The sequence below is a fragment of the Oscarella lobularis genome, chromosome 18 (assembly GCF_947507565.1).
Source record: "Oscarella lobularis chromosome 18, ooOscLobu1.1, whole genome shotgun sequence".
Taxonomy (NCBI): Eukaryota; Metazoa; Porifera; class Homoscleromorpha; order Homosclerophorida; family Oscarellidae; genus Oscarella; species Oscarella lobularis.
Window position 1 is genome coordinate 2,091,856 of NC_089192.1, and position 18,534 is coordinate 2,110,389.

An 18,534-nucleotide genomic window follows, 5' to 3' on the forward strand; every position below is an offset into this window, starting at 1 on the left:
GAGCTTACCCGATTTTCGATTCATTTTCGACTGCACGCAGGAGGAAATCGTGCGGAAATAGCGCACGTACGCGATCTTCGACGTATCTACGTGAATTATTCAAGAACGTCAGCAGCTACGTATCGCATTGTAGTGACTGAGTATTTTAATTCAGTGGGACCCAACTGACTCGTGAAGGTGTTTTCGTCTAGTATGAAACAAAACTGGTTTTCTATGCAGTTCTATGACAAAACAGACTACGCACAGACGCATACCTTTTTAAAAAAGACAAAAAAAGATTACTGTGATATCAGAAAAGTGCTACATTGCTGTGAATCTCCTTAGAGCATTTCGCATATGGATAAGCTCAAGCTCATGTCTCGGTTGCTAAGTCACACACTAATACAAACGATAGGCTCATAGACGCTCTCATTTCTACTTAGTATAACGGGCCGTATATCCATATACTACCCGAGTTAGTGTCTCACGGAAGCCATTGAGTACCACAGTCATCGCTATGGACTGTGAGTCATCGCTATGGACTGTGAGTCATCGCTATGGACTGTGAGTCATATGGCGACTTCACATCCCCTAAGAGACGGAAGAACAAGAAGAATGTCGACAAACCTTGGACGTGACTTAGAATCGTAATCCCAGCAACGCCTCATTATGCGCTTTCTGTCGGACATATACATAAGACATATTGCATACACGTGCACTGACTCCGTATGAGATTTTCGCTTACAGAACGCTTGGCCATTCCGGCCAATCACCAAAGGTAAGTTGCTTTCTTTTTCCTACAAACGAGATGACGTCTTCGTTTGTCAGGCCGGGATAAGGCAACGATCCGAGTTCGGCTATTTCCCACAGAACAACTCCGTACGACCTGAGGAATAACCTAATTCAACCCCTCGATTCCATTCGTAATCATTACCAAATGTCGGAACTGTGACTAAAAATGCCGTCACGAAGCGATTCAGGTGCCATCCAACGAATGGGCATTGGACCTGCAATACGAAACATAACAGGAATTCTCGCAAAACTGGCTTAGTGCCTCTTCCGCGTTTTTTGTAGTAATCTTCAAGTTGGACGTCGCGAGCCATTCCGAAATCTGTTAGAGAGTCCAATGAGACCATTTGGGTTGATGTCTGTGTAAATAAGATTACCTACCTCCTATCTTGACTACTTTGTCAGATGTCACCATGCAATTTCTAGCTGCCAAATCTCTAGAGACGACAAACCTAATACCCAATTATAAATCAGCGAGAAAATACTAACCTGTGCACAAATTTCTTTTCGGATAGATAGGCCATTCCTGAAGCAATTTCTGCGGCCATTGTGAGAACCTGCTCTTCGGAAAAAGGATAGCTGGTACACGAGGACGATTCACTCTAAATAAAATTCTTTATAGGACAATACCACAATTCAATGAATTCGTTTCATTTACTGTTGGTCTTAGTGATCGAAGATACGATTTCAAGTCTCCATTGCCCATCAGCTCGAGAACAACATATACCGGATTGCCTTTCGAAATTATCCCAATCAAACGAACGATGTAGTCGCAGGCGAAATTTCTAATAAAATCCACAATTCGGAATCGAAGACTTAGATATAAGAGAAATACTTCATAACTGAAGCTTCGTTCAGAAAAAGAAGTCTTTCAACAGGCTGTGAACTAGGTTTTAGGCTCTAAAGTAAACAATTAGCTTTATTAGTTAAAAATTCTAATTCTATGCCTTTATAGCGACAGTCTTGGAACAATTTGGCTTCTCTAGTACACCCTCATAGACTTCGCCAAATGCTCCTTCACCCAATAACTCGCCCACGCTCAGGCAGTTCCGATTAATCTCCCACTCATCTGGCTTGTACGTGTCTGATTTGGCGAAAAAACCCTCAGGCAAATATTCTCTCATCGCAATTATCTCGCGCCTCCTGAAAAACATTTACAGGATATTCTCAAGTGATCATTTTAAAAACCAGCAGCAGAAACAGAGATTTTAAAAACACTACCAGTTCAAAAATCTTGAGATGGGCTATTACAACGAGGTAGCGGATATTGGTCAGCTACTTGCATGAAAGACATTGCTCAAGCCCTACTACTCAATCGGACGCTGGTTACAGAATATTATCATAAATTCTCGCTACATAGACCCACAAGCGATATGCATATAAACAAGTATACTTATTACCGCTTTGATTTCACTCTCCAAAGGCAGATGCAGGCAACTGCAGCTATGATCAAAAGTAAAAGACCACCTGAACCAATAGCAATATATTTCCGTGAATCCCCAGACTCGGATGTTGGCTTTTCGGATGTTGGCGTTTGCCGCAATTGGAAGATAGACATATTGAATGACACAACCGTTCCGTTTTCTTTCAAACAATAAGATACGTTGAAGAGAAGGATTTTGTGAGTATGCTTATCACTTCCCCACCGCTGACCATAATGCGATATAAAGAAAATCCTGAAACGTTCTGCACAGCAAAGATGTCGTTCTCCTTACCTTTCTAACGGGATCTAACGCGGACATATTGCAATGGCAAGTGAAAAATTTTGTATTTCCGTCATTGGTACTCGCAGGCTCCGAAACTCTGCATTCACGCAAGCCAGGAATGTTGAGCTTTTCCTTAAACACCGCAATAGGGGTGCCAGTAGAATTTGTATTATCTTTGCAGCAATCTAAAGCACCAAAGCGTCAAATAAGAACCAAAAATTCCGCCTGGTACGTCGATTTCTTAAGCCTTCAAACTTCTTAGGGGGACCAGTTACGAAAGAATGCTTAGCCATGCATTCAGTGAACATCTTACTTTTAAAGAGACGTTGAGCTTCAAAGGAGAATTTATTATTGACAAAGTCGTCCGGCTCACTAGCAATTTGCCCAGAAAATGACGAACATGGCGTCTTTACAGAAGAGCCTAAAAGAAACCCAGATATATAAAAGGTACTATAAAGAGAAGTTTTCCCGAAACTAAACAGGAGAATAGGTAGAAAAGACTAGCCTATGTAATTCAAGTAAAGACACGCGGACTAAACATAATTAAGTGGCTGCCTACAACAGAAACCCTAACTAAATATTTAGTCCCATGCAGAGTATAGCGCGCAAATGTACGCCTACACACTATTCTGCGCGGCGCACATTTCAGGTAAATTGTTAGTTCAGCTTGCCCCAAAGACAAACACATTAGGGAAGCGAAGGACGAGATGCTTGCTAAAAATAGCCACATACAAACGTAGGAACCCTAATTAATGACCGCGCGCACATTCACTGCGACTAATAGCAAAAGAACGGCATGAATCCTCAACACAGATGATCGAGATAAACTCTCTAAAAATGTATTCGGAGTAAAAAAGGCGTGTTGGTGCGGAGGGGCGCGCGAAGCCATAAGAACGTCACCGGGATGGGCCGTTAATTCCTCGTGAAACGCTGCTAATACAGCGAAGAGCGAATAACAACGAGGTGAAACACTACTTGAACCGAACGAATATTCGTCGTTTTCAAAACAAACGGTTTATGGCCGGGAAGCGTACGTTCAGGATGGTTCCGACTGAATTCAGAGTCTATTCATCAATACCTTTCGAGTCGCTCGTGCAAACGAGCAAAACAGTAAGCGTCAAAAGCAAAAAAGACGGTCTCCGCATGACGAGCGACAAACAGACTACGTTTCTGTTTAATCCGGGATGTCTTTCTCTCTGGTACAGCCCTGCTTCCGGGATAAGGTACTATTATAACACGACATTTTTTGGCACGACGTATGCGGTCGCCAATTGAAGCCGCTATTTTCACCGCGATGCTCACACAGAAACGAGCGAACGACGGGACGCGTGATTATATTGCCCAGGAAATATCATATGAGACCAAGAGGATATCAAAACAAGGAAGTTACAACGTAACGGAAGTAGGGTATCATTCAATAAATTTGAAGAAACGAGACAACACCAAATAGTTAAATTGCAGGCATATAATAGCACTGTGATGAACGAACACCTGGGCTTCTGAATAAAATGGTAGTTTTTGTTCACGCCGTTACAGAAAACATAATTTAAAAAGAGATACGACTAATGTCAAGATATGTCTCCGCGTATGCATGCATGCATCTTAATTGATCAATGGAATAAATTTATAGACGGGCCATATATGCATACTCCGTGGGTGTGGAATGAGTGTATAATAATGACTACCTGACTACTAGGTGAGAGCATTGGCCGTGCACAACTCTGTATCCTCTAAGAATATACGATTTTAGAACAGTACTATATAGATTCTACATGTGAACGTGCTCGACCCGCGCGGTCAGGGAAATCAAACCTAATGAGCTGCCAAACAATATTTAGACAATGATCAAGTTTGCTTTTTTCAAGCAACGCCTTATTCCCGTAGTGTGAAGATGACTTTCGCGTAAACCCTAGGCCCCTTCTCACTGCCAATGCAACGGATTTACCTCACTTTCACCTTGAGTTTCACCGTATTTCGAATCTGTGTTAGCGTTCGAGGGAAATCGATGGCCAAAGCAGAGGCAAACGCTCGAAATACGGGCTTCACAAAACCCGTATAAGCCACGTCAAAGATTTCGTTCGTGCCTCGTCTGCTCCGCTGTGCGAATATAACGACTAACAGACACGATCGAGATGATCAAGTATGATAAACAGATAGCATCGCACCGTGCGGAACGTCGAAAAAGTTCTTCCTTGCGATATGGCAACGCTGAGCGCACGTTCGCCTTCTACAATGAAATGTGCTTAATTCAGAGGCACGAAAAGTCTTCTATCGTGCGTCGGTGTCGTCAAATAGAAAGATGGAATGTCGCCTAGTCGCTTCCAAATCAGGTGGTAGATCAGGAAGCCCCAGTCAAACCGAATACAGTACAGAGAGATCGCGTTGAGTCGATGAGAGAGAGCTAGTTCGAAATTTGACCTGTCGCTATCATGGCCTGGCGTACGAATCTTCAAGAGGGCCAAATTTTCTAGACAGGAACGTTTGCTGATAAGAGCGTTCCCTTGAATCTGCTCAATACCAATACGCACAATCCCGGAACATTGGCCGAAATCGACGTTCACGACGGTCCCGGTGGACAACTCAGCGTCACCTACACCATTGACGGTTTGCCACCAGGATCTCTGCCTAAAGGAAGCGATTGAAGTCGACTGCATTGAAAAATTGCAAAGAGGAACTTTGATAACTTTTGCGGTTTCGCTATCCTCCTGGCAGGCCAGACTCTCTTGATTGTTGTTACACCCACCACACGTTGTCCGCAACAAAAATAGAATTTGTTTCTACAGCACTTAGGTACACCTGCCGTGACGTTTCTAAATAAGGTTTCCTTGTTAAAATTTTTCTTATCCAATAGGCTGGAAACTGGCTAAACTACGCGTACGCACACTTGATCTTTCAAAAAACCGGTCCGCCCATGGCCTGATCGGCCGGAGTATAGCGTGGCTCGTACAGCCTTGCTGTGTATATGACTTTCGCCCAAAACAGCTCCCAAAAAAGCTCCGGTTTAGTCGGTTCACCCTGGCTGTGTCGATTCTTTAATTAATGCCTTGTCTGCAGTTATCCGGGCACTTGCTGACTAGGTCAGACCTCGGTCGATCACAACTACCTAGACTACACACGTTAGTAATAATGCAGCGACTTTCAGATTGGAATGAGGCACGATATTGCTCCAATATTTGAATTCACTCTTCACTGTATCAGCAATCAGGACGGAACGGCGGAAATTATTCATTCTGGCGGTTTCACCAAAAAGCGCGGCTATAAGCCCATGCTGGAAACAATTTCACTTGGTACTCACTAACAAAATTAGATTTGCTTTATAATCTGACTTTTAGGTCCTACAAATGACACTTTTATGGAAATTGAGCGTCTTCTTCTTCTACCCAAGCAGGTCTCTTATGAACCACGCGGTCCTCCCAGAGTCTTCGATGCGCCAGGCCCTCCTCCTAGAAGACCGCCTACAGAAAGTGGACCTATGATTCGGCATCTGCATTTGGATGGCATGAGGTAACGTCGCGTAACGTACGTTTGTTTGCTGCTCATTCCAAGTGGTGAAACTATAGGGAACGAGATGAATCTCCTCAGGCTGAATTGTAGATAATGCGTTTAATTATTTTTTTAATAACTTTGTGCTTAGGTCTGTGCTACAAGCTCGCTACGATGACCTTCAAGGATTAAGCAATTGCCAAAAGTGCCGCTTTTGTTTCGGTGTTCTTATGTTTTTATTTATCTTTTTGACAGCCTTCGTTTTCGAGATGTCGAAAGTACTGTACGAGAACGTAAAAAGAAATGCGACATTCTTGAAGCAGAGAGGTGAGGAAGGGAGGTTTGTTTTTCAACTGAGTACAATGTACGGTTGTCTTTAGCGTTAAAATTGCTTCTCAATGCCAGACTCTCGAAGCTCAATGCCAATTTCTGACAGAGGAAAAGTAAGAATTGTTCGTAAAGATTCCATACTTCGATTACATTTGTTTTGCCCAGATCTGAAATGGAGCGGCGGCACCGAAATCTTAAAGAGTCACTTGAAGAAGCGGAACGCAGTCTCAACGAGTTCGTTGAGATTCTCAGCATAGCTCCCCAGCAAATTAAGCTTACCGATAAAAAGCTCGGAACAGGAGCATATGCAGGTTTCAAGCAGACGATGACTAGCTGAATAAACGCAAATCTTTCTTATCGTTTTAGACGTGTATATTGGCTGCTGGCACGGCATGCATGTGGCCGTGAAACAATTCCACGAACTCATCACGACGGAGAAAACGGTTCGTTCGTTTCAACGCGAAGTTCTCACGCTGAGCAAGCTTCATCATCCGAACATCATTCGTACGTGCGGTGCGATAATGAGCCGAGGAGTTCCCTTTCAAATAGTCACGGAGCTACTCGAGGGATCTGTCAGCGAACTCATGGACGCCGCTCACTCGTCCCTCTATCTTTCCACTTACGAGCAACTGTCTATTGCACTCGACATGACTTCAGCTCTTGCGTACATGCATGGACTCAGTCCACGTTCCTACGTTCACGGCGACATTCGTCCTACAAATGTCTTAGTTACGAGAGAGATGAAGCAAAAGTCGCAGACTTGGGTGCCGCTCACTTGGTAGACAGCTCCAAGTCAGCCGGTCCTCTAAGTCCCAGCTATCTTCCTCCAGAGCGATTGCCTCCTACGTCGGCGCGCAGCTCGTTGCGTGGCGACGTTTACAGTCTCGGTGTGTCGCTCATTGAAATTTTCACCGGTTTGGCGCCGGTGCGAGAAGAGAGAAGTCGTCAGCTGAGCCGTTTGATGAGTCGAGCTCGTCTTCACGAGATATGCTCGAACATGATTGCTGGTCTATCTAGAATAGAAAATCGTCCAACGAGTGTCGAGTGTTTGACGATTTTGGGAAATGAAAGAGATGATTGCATCACGGGCGGCTCTCGACCAATGAGGAGATTGGTGAAAGGCGAGTTCAGAGGCGAGGGGCCCAATCGTCGTCACAACGTGGTTTTGCTTGACGTTTACATATAACCGGAAGCGTTTGTCTTGATCCAACGCTTAGAAATTAAGACTCCTCGAGCTAAAGCATCTGTTATTAACACGGTTGACAACACGAACACCTCCGTTAAAAAGTTCACAATAGGTAATGTTTCATCTCAGTTGTACTCAGACACACCGTTGTCCTGGCTTCTGTACTGTATACAGAAGCGGCACTCTATGATATGTCGAATCTAAACATTACAACTAAGCATTTCTGCTGGTATGGTTTTCGTTTTTTGGCAGAGTGGCAAGTTCGCGCGAACCATTCATTGTTCGCTCCTCAACTGTCCGTCTTGGCGTCGGCGAAGTTCTACGCTTAACGGGTACTCGACATCGTCGCTCTGCTTGTGGCTCCATCGCACCATCGTGTATTATCCAGAATGCGTTCATGCCTCATATAGCTTTACGATAACTCGCGCGAGTCTATTAATTAAATAGAAAACTTCTATTATATGGATTCTCAGCTCGAATCGATGCTTGCGCGTCACTGCTGGTCCTGTTGAAGTAGAACATTGCTATGGGGCCGAGAAAAGGAACGTCTTTCTTGAGTGCGAAAACAGCTCGAAGGTCGATTTCTACTAGACGATCCTCCCAAAACTGTTCTGTCTCGCTCTTACTAGTCATACTGCTTCTCAGTTTTTTGTTCGTAACCACCTGCGTACCGTAAGAGCAAACTGAATGAAGTTATGCCTCCAAACGACGGTTTTTCCTCATTGGAGCCCCGATTTTCAAACAACTCGCTGAAGGCAATATCTCTCATGCGGTAAACCTGCTACGCCAGTTGCATCGACGAAGAATCCTTCTTCGCGATCGAAAAAGCTAGTAAAGTTCGTCACGTGACGAAGACAAGTCGAGTCCCGTAGTCCGGGTTAGTCTGGACGAAGTGTCTCTTTGTCTCAGTAATCTCAGAGAACTCAGCTCGCTGCACGCTCACCGCACCGACTTCTTTGCCTCTTTGAAGCGCAAGCAGCCCAAGTAAACCGATTTCGCACACTCACTATTTGGATGTCCATATACCACTGTCGCTTTTGTTGATGCTCTGGTACATATGAGTGATTGGACCCGGTATATATAGTTACCAGAATTTGTAGACACCAGACGCAACGTTGCTGTACGTCTTAGACTATTGAGAATGCGTGGTGGCGTCTTCCTTTCCTTCGGGTAACAGCCGACGGCGTGAATAATTCGCCGCGGCATTTCGTTTCAGTGAGTCTACGCCCCGCCCCGCTTTTAGTCTATGTTATCAATCCATGCATTAGGCTAATTCAATCAAGATCTGTTAATTTTAGCGGTACTGAACGCCTTCCTTAGTGTAACAGCCGAAAGCGTGAATAATTCGCCGCGGCATCTCGTTGCAGTGAGTCTACGCCCAGCTTTTAGCCTAATACGTTATCAAACCATGCATTAGGCTAATTCATGCAAGATCTGTTTTAGCGGTACTGAACGCCCCTGCCATTTTTCCTTACTTCGACGCCTTTGGATATCACGATATCTCAGAAAAAAAACCGTTTAGAGCCGTTTAGAGTGCCCCATTCAGATCGAACGATCGAACTGATAGAGATTACGGTCTTTGTAAACTTCGCTAACTGACGCGGTAAGTTTACATTCGATCGCAGGGAGGTCGAGCGCGAATAACTTTAGGCATTCGAGAAGGTCTTGTCCAGCTCCCTCGCTTAGATTGAGCAGATCGAGTATTGCAAAAGGGTGGAAAAGCTCGGTTTCGGTTTACGGCGAAGAATCACGAACAGGCTTCGCCCCCTGTCTTCATCGGATTCTCGAAAAGTTCACCGTAGAGACTGCAGTCAATGCACCCTTTAGCGAGCCTGTGACCAGACCTTCTCCCTTGACCCCGAGCCCGTTATACGTGATCAAGGGAGAAGGTCTGGTCACAGGCTACCCTTTAGCCAACAACTTATCCAGCAGTTCGCTATGAAGAAGATTGGCTAGAAGAGGAATAGCTGTATCCAAACATGGCTGCGTGCGTTAGTCCCCTCTCCCGCTGAACATCCAGGATGTTTTGCGGTCGACGGCGTCAGCTGCGTGCCGACACAAAAGCTTACCGCGTGCGCGTTTGCGCTCTCACGCGAGCCGTCGAGGATCAGCTCGAACAATTGCGGTTTTATTGGAGCCACCCTGTCGGCATAGAAATGCGATACGATGCCTTACAAATCGCAACGGAACGACCAAGCTAGGGCGCAAAACCAATTAGAAGAAAGGGAAAATATTTATTAGACGTACATTCGCTTGTGATATAGCTTTAGCTTTAGGGGAACGACCTAAAAGCAACCGATATTTGATACAGGGCGTTGCTCTTCCAAGCGGCGTTCCGCCGACCGAAACGCCAATAACGCTTCTCTGCTCAAAATTCGGCCGTCGCAGAAGACAATTAACAGAACGCTGTCAGAGCGTCGACTGCGAAGTCGTGGTGCAAAGTCTTTTGTCTGATGAATGAATTACCGCGTAATAACAAAGAGGAGGAGCAAGGGTAAGCTTCTTTAAGGAGTACCACAGATCACTAGCTATTTCATGAACGCCCTAAATGCATGACTAAAAGCGACCGACAATCGACATAGGGAGCAGCTCTTGCTTTGGGCAACCACCGATTGTGGATACAGGGCGTTGCTCTTTCAAGCGGATCGAGTCTTGCCGGCCGAAACGGCTTCTCTGTGCGTCATGCTGGGAAGAATCGGTGCATGTATGCTATTGGTACCGTTTCAATTCTGATAATTTAACAATTTCAAAGTGGAATTCCCGTCGCCTGCTGACGCTGCGTCGTACGTTTCCCGTTACAGACCACGTTCTTCTACCCTGACTCCGACCGTCCGCGCAGTCAACCTACTTTTGCTCACACATTATGAGCGATTTTGGCAGCCCTGCAATGTTTGGGACCGTGCGTAGCGCGCGCGGGACCAAACGCAGGCTGGACCCTCGAGCCTACAGCACGCATGACTTGATATGGTTGCAGATTAAGGTGGTAGAGTTAGGTATAGTTTTCGTTTTTTGGCTGTAGCCGCCATGCATGCTGCCATGCAGAGTGGCAAGCTTGCGCGAACCATTGATTGTTCACTCCTCACTGTCCGTCTGACGTCGGCGAAGTTCTACGCTTAACGGGTGCTTGACATCTTCGTTCTGCTTGTGGCTTCATCGCACCATCTGTAATATCCAGAATGCGTTCATGCCTCATAATTCGCGCTAGTCTGTTTTAATTAATAAGGTGCTCCTTAGATAGGACGGTTAGAAGAGAAAGACGACGCCTTTTGTATCTACCGTTTGTGTTGTCGTTTCAGCTGCCAACGTAACTTCAAGCAAAAAAGCTACGCGAGTAAGAAGCACATGTCTTGGGCCATCTGAATAGGAGGCTGCCTTTGATTACGCGTCCGATGATCATCAATTGGCAGGGTAATTGTCAGTTTGCAAGAAGTCTTAGGAATGGTTCTAAGTTGGGTTTCTTAGCCACACCCGCTGGCCGACGTGTGGCTTCGCAAAGAGGGATAGATGATGTGCGAGAGCGAGACTTACGAGCATTGACGTAGCCATTAAAAAACCAAAATAAAAATATAAATGAATAGTAATCTCAAGAAGCTTCTACGTGAAAAGATACAGTATTACTACGCGGAAAGATAGAGTGCGCGTATTTCTTGTTATATAGATCTCTTTTCTGGCGTTGCTTCCTTTCTAAAATCTACGTGCCACGAGGTTGGACAGGTGTGCGCGGCGAAGCTTCAAACGTACGTCTCTTCCAGCTCAGAATCCATAAATACAAGACTTCTACTATACGGATTCTGAGCTCGAATCGATGCTTGCACGTCACTGCCGGTCTTGTTGAAGTAGTACATTGCTTCGGGGCTGAGATAAGGGACGTCTTTCTTGAGTGCGAAAACAGCGAGAGGTCGATTTCTACTAGACGATCCTCGCAAAACTGTTCTGTCTCGCTCTTACTTGTCATACTGCTTCTTAGTCTTTGTTCGTAACAACCTGCGTACCGTCAGAGCAAACTGAGTGAAGTTATGCCTCCAAACGACGGTTTTTCCCCATTGGAGCCCCGATTTCCAAACAACTCGCTGAAGGCAATATCTCTCATGCGGTAAACCTGTTACGCCAGTTGCATCGACGAAGAATCCTTCCTCGCGATCGAAAAAGCTAGTAAAGTTCGTCACGTGACGAAGACAAGTCGAGTCCCGTAGTCCGGGTTAGTCTGAACGAAGTAGCTCGCTGCACGCTCACCGCACCGACTTCTTTGCCTCTTTGAAGCGCAAGAAGCTCAGATTTGAACACGCCAATAGGTAAGTGCACGTTTCCCGTTTAGTTTTCGTCCGCGTCTCGACGCGGAGAACGACGTATAGCGTAGAAGCAATTCTGTTCCCTCTTTCTACTCTCCAATTTTTTTTCGCGACGCGCGCGTAATCCTTTCGCCATTTGTTGATCCCTTATCACGCGGACTCTCACTTAATTTGTTTCATTTCATTTCCTTCTTCTTGTTCTTTAGTTTCCCGACGAAAGAGCGAAGAAGAAACGAAGAAGAATGCCACGTGCCAGCGCGACGATCAGGTCACCCATTTGGGCCCCACTTGGTGTAGGCGTGCACTTAAGGGGCTGTGCTCTCTGTGTCGTACACGGTGCCAAGTGTCTGCAATGCCACTGCCCACGCTCGAGGGCATAGAAAAATTTCCGACAGTCTAAACATTAGGTCTGATTCAAGGGCGGGTTGGGGTTCACGAGTGAGGACTGGTGGTCATTGCAGTGCTTGAAGCCCACTTGTTGTGTACGTTGCAGAGAGTGTAGTGGGACAACAAATCGATATAATGCAGTACAGTATTAGAACTTCCTCCCTTACGTGCTTGGTTTGCATCACTACGTTAGTTTGCACGGGTCCTCTGCCTTTGCACTAAGGTTTTAGTTGGTGGCTGCTAGTAGGGTAGGGCGTTTTGTGTAGTAGGCTTGCAGCTTCCCCTCACGTACTTAGCTAGCAGCCGCTACGTGCTTTAGACCATTTTTCAGTGGATTTTCAGGTAATCTAGGTTGATTAGAATATGGGCATACTATAGGTCAATAGATTTATAAGGTAATCTAGGTTTTTATCACGTGCCTGCTGTTCTTTTCTAGGGTAGTGTAGTAGGTTTCTTATCTGCAGGTTTTTATTTCTTTCATAGGTTTTTATTTCTTTCTTAGGTTTTTATTTCTTTCAGGTTTTTATTTTTATTTTTTTACAAAATATTTCCATTCGATCGAAGACAAGTCGGATTCAATAGCAGCTTCAAGACCATTAGAACATTTGATGTCAGCTTCCACCTCCTACAGCTAAATCGTCGACTCACTTTTGCTGGGTTTGAATTCGAAGGCTGAAGAGGGCCCGAAAGAAAATTTGTTGCGTTATGGCGGTAGGAGAATGTCCCGGAAGATGTCGTTTCTCGTGTTACAGGCGCGAACGACTTACGGAATAAGGGCTCGGGCTGCTTCTTTGCCATGTCATCAGCACGACGTACGGGACTGTTTTCGTATCCGGGCTCTGGGCCTACTTTCTAAATCTTGCTCCATTCTACCTCTCCTTTGGCAGAGCGTACGCGAATGGTTCGTCAGCGTTGTCACTACAGCGTGCCCGTGCATCGCTTGCTTTTTTCCTGAAGGGGATCCTCGTTGTGGAGAACGCGCCTGGAAATTAAGCTTTCTCCCACGAAGAAGCCTATTGAAAGTTAGCCGTTCCCGCAGCTAGAGGAAACTGTTTCGCGTTTTCTTGCGTCACCCTTTGGCGTGCGCAGGGACGAACACGAAGCCGAAGTAAATCGATTTCGCACTGCCACACCCACTATTTGGACGTCCACACCCACTGGCCACCACGAAGCTACCGATTTCGCACACCCACTATTTAGACGTTCACACCCACTGTCGCTTTTTTTGACGCTCTGGTACATATGAGCGATTGGACCCGATATAGTCACCGGAATTTGTTCCTATTGACTATTGAGAATGCGTGGTAGCGTCTTCCTTTCGTTAGTGTAACAGCCGACGGCGCGAATAATTCGCCGCGGCATCTCGTTAGAGTGAGTCTACTCCGCCCCGCTTTTAGTCTATGTCATCAAACCATGCATTAGCTTAATTCAATCAAAATCTGATCTGTTTTATCCGTATTGAACGCCCCTGACATTTTCCTTACAGCTGCGTCTCGAAATTTGGATATCACCGCATCTCAGAAAAACCTTTTAGAGCCGTTTAGATTACCCCACTCATCGAACTGATAGAGATTACGGTCTTTGTAATCTTCGCTAACTGACGCGGGAAGTTTACATTCGATCCTAGGGAGGAGCGAGAAAGGCGTGGAAGCCGCGGGCGCCGGCCGCCGTGATATGCCGGTAGGAGGCGCGAGTAACTTGAATCGCCGCCGCATCTCATTTAGTGAGCCAACGCCCCGCTTCTAGGGTAACAACTAACAAAGCCGTCCCATCGTTCCGCCTCTATGCTCGATCTGACGACTCAGTGTTACTGTTAGCAGGTAAAGAAGCGGCTGAACTGTTTTCGCTATACGAGTTCTCGAAAGTATAAAGTGTTTCGTGCAAAATGTGCATGTCGCCACCAAGTTTAATTCTTCTCCACTTTGCTTCCAGCGACGCTACTCGGCTCGTATTCGGTGATTTTGGCTGATTTAGGGTTTTGCTCCGTAGAAACGCAAGGCCAACGTAGGAAAGAGCCTAAAAGGGCCTCATGCAGTTTCTGGGCGTGGTATATAAAAACGATCTTTCTAAAATGGAGCCCTATTCTTCGGTTTTGCCTCCTGCAGAGAGGTAAACAGTGGTCATCTCAGCACATGGCCGGCAGGCCGAGGCAAAGCGAAAAGCGGTATAGCGCACATGTAGCTGCTATGAATGGCTGTGTCCTGGTGATAGAGCCGTGAGGCGGTAAGGAATCATGGGTGATAGCATGCAGTGGGTGTGCTCATGCATGGTCGTGTACACTGTTACTATTTAATTCTTTTTTGCGTGCGTACAGAACTTCTGCCATGAATGAATGAAACCTTTTTTTGGTAACGCGATTTCATATCGTCGGGGAGAGACTACTAGCCAGTACTAGCCACACTAAAATTTTCCCTGCGGAAAGATGGGTTTGCTCTACAAAAAATACGGGTTAGGGCGTAAAAACGTCATTTCGTAACGTAAACGCAAGTGCTCTATTTTGACGTCGAGTGCTTGACTTTGGCATCCCCTTTTTGGCTTCGCTCGAGATTTCGCCTTTGGGGCAACTTCACTGCGTAACTGATGCTCCCGATTGTCGTTGTTTACAGGCGAGGCTTTCCTAAAGGTGATTTTAGCCCGTGTATTGTGACTGCGAGATCAACATGACTTTGTTTGGTGCGGCCGAAGCCTTTTCGGGTCGCTCGACATCGATTTCCGGCTAACCGCCGCGCTCGCTCGCGATCGTAACGCAATTACGGCGCGATGCACGCAATAACGCAATTACGATCTTCCAGCCAATCACCGGTGAGTCTACGGATTCTTGTATACTCGCCGGTGATTGGGTGCTTCTATAATTTGACCCCACCCTCTGTCACGAGGTTCCAGCCTTATGTTTGGGACCATGCGTAGCGCGCGCGGGACCAAGCACAAGGCTGGACCCTCGAGCCTAGGTTTGTATCGAATTCACGTCAGTTTGTTCTTGAATAGATGGCTTACTTCACCATGCACATCGGGCATTCTAGCTCTTCCTCACTGAAAAAAGTAATGCGAGAAGAGTAGCTTCCTAACGCTACAGCGTAGCAGTAGCGACGCGTTTTACGTCACAATCTCAATCGATGTTTGGTGTATGAATATATACGTAGCATGACATCCCTATTGGAATCTCCTAGACCCTCTCTGGGACACCGTTATACGGGTGTCATTGAGAGGGTCTGGGGAACAGGCTAGTAGGGAGGAGGAGGTTAGGGAACAAGCAATCTAACTGCGAACCTGTCTGTTCGCGATAGAAATAAACACCTCGCAGCGAGCCAGGCTGTCAGTACAATATGCGCCGCCCTCTTGCTTGGATAATCTGTATATAGCTAGCGGACTTTTTCTGAAAAGGAGAACAAATTTTCGAACAATGAAACTTCTTGCAGAAATTTTATTTCAACACTGAATGAATGAAAGAAACATCAATTTCACATACAGAAAAACATCACTTGCGAGAAACATCAAGTAGCAGTCTTGGATCAACTTGCACGCCGTTGGATCAAGGCGTTAGCTGCAGTAGGCCCAGGGAGCCCAATTGCACCCGGCGGAACCGCTGCAGCAAGCGTTGCAGCTGTATACCGGCCAACAGGCGCATGCTGTTCCAGTCGGCCAGCATCCAGTTTCTGGTTTGTAGCACTTGGGACCTTGTCCGATGTCAGCGCATGTCAATCCTTCACAGCAATTTCCAGCCTCTGGAACAAAGGAAGTACCATTCTTGATAACATCCTTGCATGGTTCGCCTTCGCCTTGACACTTAAGCTCATACGACACGAATCGGACGGCGGAGAATTCGTAAGCTCCAAAGACAGCGGACAGAATAATGATGCAAGCGACCTTGTTCATCTTCACTCAACTGGGATAACTTCGCGTACTGTACTGAAAGAGTCTCGGTTTGACGAGGCTGTTTATAGAAGGCTAGAACCCCACACGAAGTCGATAGGCGGGACTTCGCAATCACGATAATCAACAATTGTCACGAAAATAGAATTGCCACCTGTGGAGGGTTCATGGAAAGCGTCCGATATCGATCTCTTCTAAACAGAAGCCTTCGTCTTTGATGTCGTCTGTTGTCTACCGCAAAGAGTAAACAGAGGCAATCTTCTCTTACCACCTGGAAAGGATTCTAGGCAAGCTATTTCATGTAGTGCTTGCGTATTGGCGGAAGCTGTAGTGGTTGTGTAACAGTCAAGGCTGTGTTCGTTCAGTTTAGTGAAAACGACCAAGAATGAGTACACCCACTGCATGCGATCACCCATGCATCCTTATCGCCTTCACGGCGACATGGAAATCGGCGGCAAGTCTCTGTAAGATAATGGCTCGGGCGTTTGATACCCCCAGGACGCGCCTCTATGCTCAATCTGTTTAAGCTAGCATGTAATGAAGCGTGTAAACTGTTCGCCCGGGCGGTGCGTCGGTTGTCGCCGGGCCGGCGTAAGCTGCGTGGGGACCGGACTCATATGAGCGATTAGACCCGATTTAGTCACAAGAATTTGTAGGCACCAGGTGGAAGATTCCCTTCTTTGACGATATTCAGAATGCAAGGTGGCGTCTTCCTTTCCTTAGTAAAACAGCCGACGGCACGAATATAATCTTAAGCGCGAAAGGCGTGGAAGCCGCTGGCCAGTGATCTGCCGCATCTCATTTAGTAAGCCAACGCCCCGCTTCTAGGGTAAGAACTAACAAAGCCATGCCATCGATTTACTTCGATCGCGTTTCGCCTCTATTCTCTATCGGACGACTCAGTGTTACTGTAAGCATGTACAGAAGCGACAGAACCGTTTTCGCTATATGCTTTCTTGAAAGTATAAAGTGTTTGGTGCAAAAACAAGCGAGAGTTGCCCATGCAGGAATTAAACCAGTCCATGACGCCCACCAAGTTGCATTCATTCTTCTCCACTTTGCTTCCAGCGGCGCTACTCTGCTCGTATTCGCTGACTTTGTGGGTCTGACTTAGGGTTTTACTCCACACAAACGCGCAAGGCCAACGTAGGAAAGAGCCTCAAAGGGCCTCAGTTTCTGGAGTCACGGAGTCGGAGCGTTGGGCGTGGTATAAAAACAATCCTTTTTAGCATACGCCCTATTCTTCGGTTTTGCCTTCTGCAGAGAGGTAAACAGTGGCCATCTCAGCACATGGCCGGCAGGCCGGGGCAAAACGAAAAGAAGTATATGGTGCTATAGCGTAGATGTAGCAGCAATGAATTGTTGTGTCGTGATAGAGCCGTGATGGCGATAAGAAATCATGGGAGATCACATGCATTGAATGCATGGATGCATGTGCTAATGCATGCTTGTGTATGGTTAGCGCCGCTTGTGTCTAACTCTCTTCATCTACACCGTGCGAACGTGACCCTGACAGCGACACAACCGGGTACCCCCGCCAATACGTAGAAGCCGAAGAGAAACAAAGGCTTCAGTTTAGATGAGATAGATGCACGCTTTGCCCTCCCCCCTCCCTCCCCCCTCCCCCACCCCCCTCCCCCACCCCCCACAGCATTTACCCTAAAATGGTTGATTTACCTAATTGCAAAGTCCCGCCTATCGACTTCTTGTGTGGTTTCCCTGTTCTTAAGGTAACCAGCCTCGAAAAACCGAGATCCTTTCAGTATCTGTCTCGCCATATATACCGTGGATATGATCGATGGAACTTTGGGCTCGGAATTATATGGGAACCTTTTTGTACTCTGCTGCATCGCGAAGCAGGTATCTAGTCTACTAGACTTCGAGAAAAGTATCTAGACAACTAATTGAGTAGTTCAACAACACGAGCGGCCACAGACAGTCTCTTTCTAAGCTGTACAGGCTGTCGTAAAACGATTTCTATGTCTACAGGAACTCTTCTGTTAGCGCGCGTATCATCGCTGTTTCGATTCGCCCAGGGGGGGTCGTTCGCTACCGCGCGTTAGGTCGTCCGAAGTTGGCTGAAACTCCGTCTTTTCCTTTACTAGCATATCTTTTTTTCTTTCCATTGCTTATACGCAGCAAACCGAAGTTGCGCTACATCATTTTATTCACTACGCGTCTCAGGCTAAGGAGATTTGACCGCGCGCGTTTGACGGTCGAATGGTCAAAACTTTCCTTTGTTCATATACGAATTCCAGCTTTGTTTTAAAGCACAAGTCTGTTTTTATCTGATTTATGCTTGTGTCCGCTCCTCCATGCTTTCTTTCGGCTTCGCAAACAATTAGGCTCGATACAGCTGCAGAACCATTAATTTTCGCTTCTATCTTGAGGCTAAGAGCCTAAATTACAATTATAGGCCACTATGATTTCCCTACAGACGCGCAGGCAGAGAATTCATTTCACTCGGAAGTCAAGTCGGAAGTCAAGCAAAAAATCATGCAGTTAGGTCTTTTCT

At 46.3% G+C, this 18,534-nt stretch overlaps 2 protein-coding genes and 3 long non-coding RNA genes across 6 annotated transcripts; 4 read left to right on the plus strand and 1 right to left on the minus strand.

Annotated features, from left to right (window-relative positions):
* Nucleotides 1-204: 204 nt before the first annotated feature.
* Nucleotides 205-3,668, minus strand: LOC136198188 (insulin-like growth factor 1 receptor). Its single transcript, XM_065988096.1, has 13 exons — nt 3,553-3,668; nt 2,788-2,895; nt 2,484-2,659; nt 2,169-2,416; nt 1,716-1,911; nt 1,604-1,668; nt 1,427-1,553; nt 1,258-1,370; nt 1,150-1,205; nt 1,034-1,090; nt 914-986; nt 725-865; nt 205-657 (listed from the first exon to the last, which is right to left on the minus strand). Exons 1-13 carry the CDS (start codon nt 3,617-3,619, stop codon nt 549-551), a joined length of 1,536 nt encoding a protein of 511 aa, XP_065844168.1. The 5' UTR covers nt 3,620-3,668; the 3' UTR covers nt 205-548.
* An 871-nt stretch (nt 3,669-4,539) lies between these two features.
* LOC136198189 (uncharacterized) lies at nt 4,540-7,703 on the plus strand. Its single transcript, XM_065988097.1, is given in 10 exon segments — nt 4,540-5,264; nt 5,326-5,761; nt 5,807-5,978; nt 6,035-6,064; nt 6,109-6,162; nt 6,213-6,284; nt 6,338-6,400; nt 6,453-6,598; nt 6,654-7,028; nt 7,031-7,703. Coding segments are annotated over 9 exon segments (1,494 nt in total). The 5' UTR covers nt 4,540-5,264; nt 5,326-5,622; the 3' UTR covers nt 7,474-7,703.
* Nucleotides 7,704-9,521: 1,818 nt separating this feature from the next.
* Nucleotides 9,522-11,054, plus strand: LOC136198205 (uncharacterized). Its single transcript, XR_010672687.1, has 3 exons — nt 9,522-9,967; nt 10,770-10,881; nt 10,936-11,054. It is a non-coding gene; the product is annotated as an uncharacterized lncRNA (long non-coding RNA).
* Nucleotides 11,055-11,670: 616 nt separating this feature from the next.
* LOC136198196 (uncharacterized) lies at nt 11,671-14,501 on the plus strand. The gene is made up of 4 exons (XR_010672675.1): nt 11,671-11,765; nt 11,969-13,969; nt 14,139-14,196; nt 14,255-14,501. It is a non-coding gene; the product is annotated as an uncharacterized lncRNA (long non-coding RNA).
* A 2,344-nt stretch (nt 14,502-16,845) lies between these two features.
* LOC136198204 (uncharacterized) lies at nt 16,846-17,598 on the plus strand. Of its 2 annotated transcripts, none has more exons than XR_010672685.1 (3): nt 16,846-17,226; nt 17,283-17,341; nt 17,396-17,598. It is a non-coding gene; the product is annotated as an uncharacterized lncRNA (long non-coding RNA). The 2 variants fall into 2 exon arrangements; XR_010672686.1 differs by having other exon boundaries at nt 16,846-16,929; nt 16,983-17,226; nt 17,283-17,437.
* The last annotated feature ends 936 nt before the right edge of the window (nt 17,599-18,534 follow it).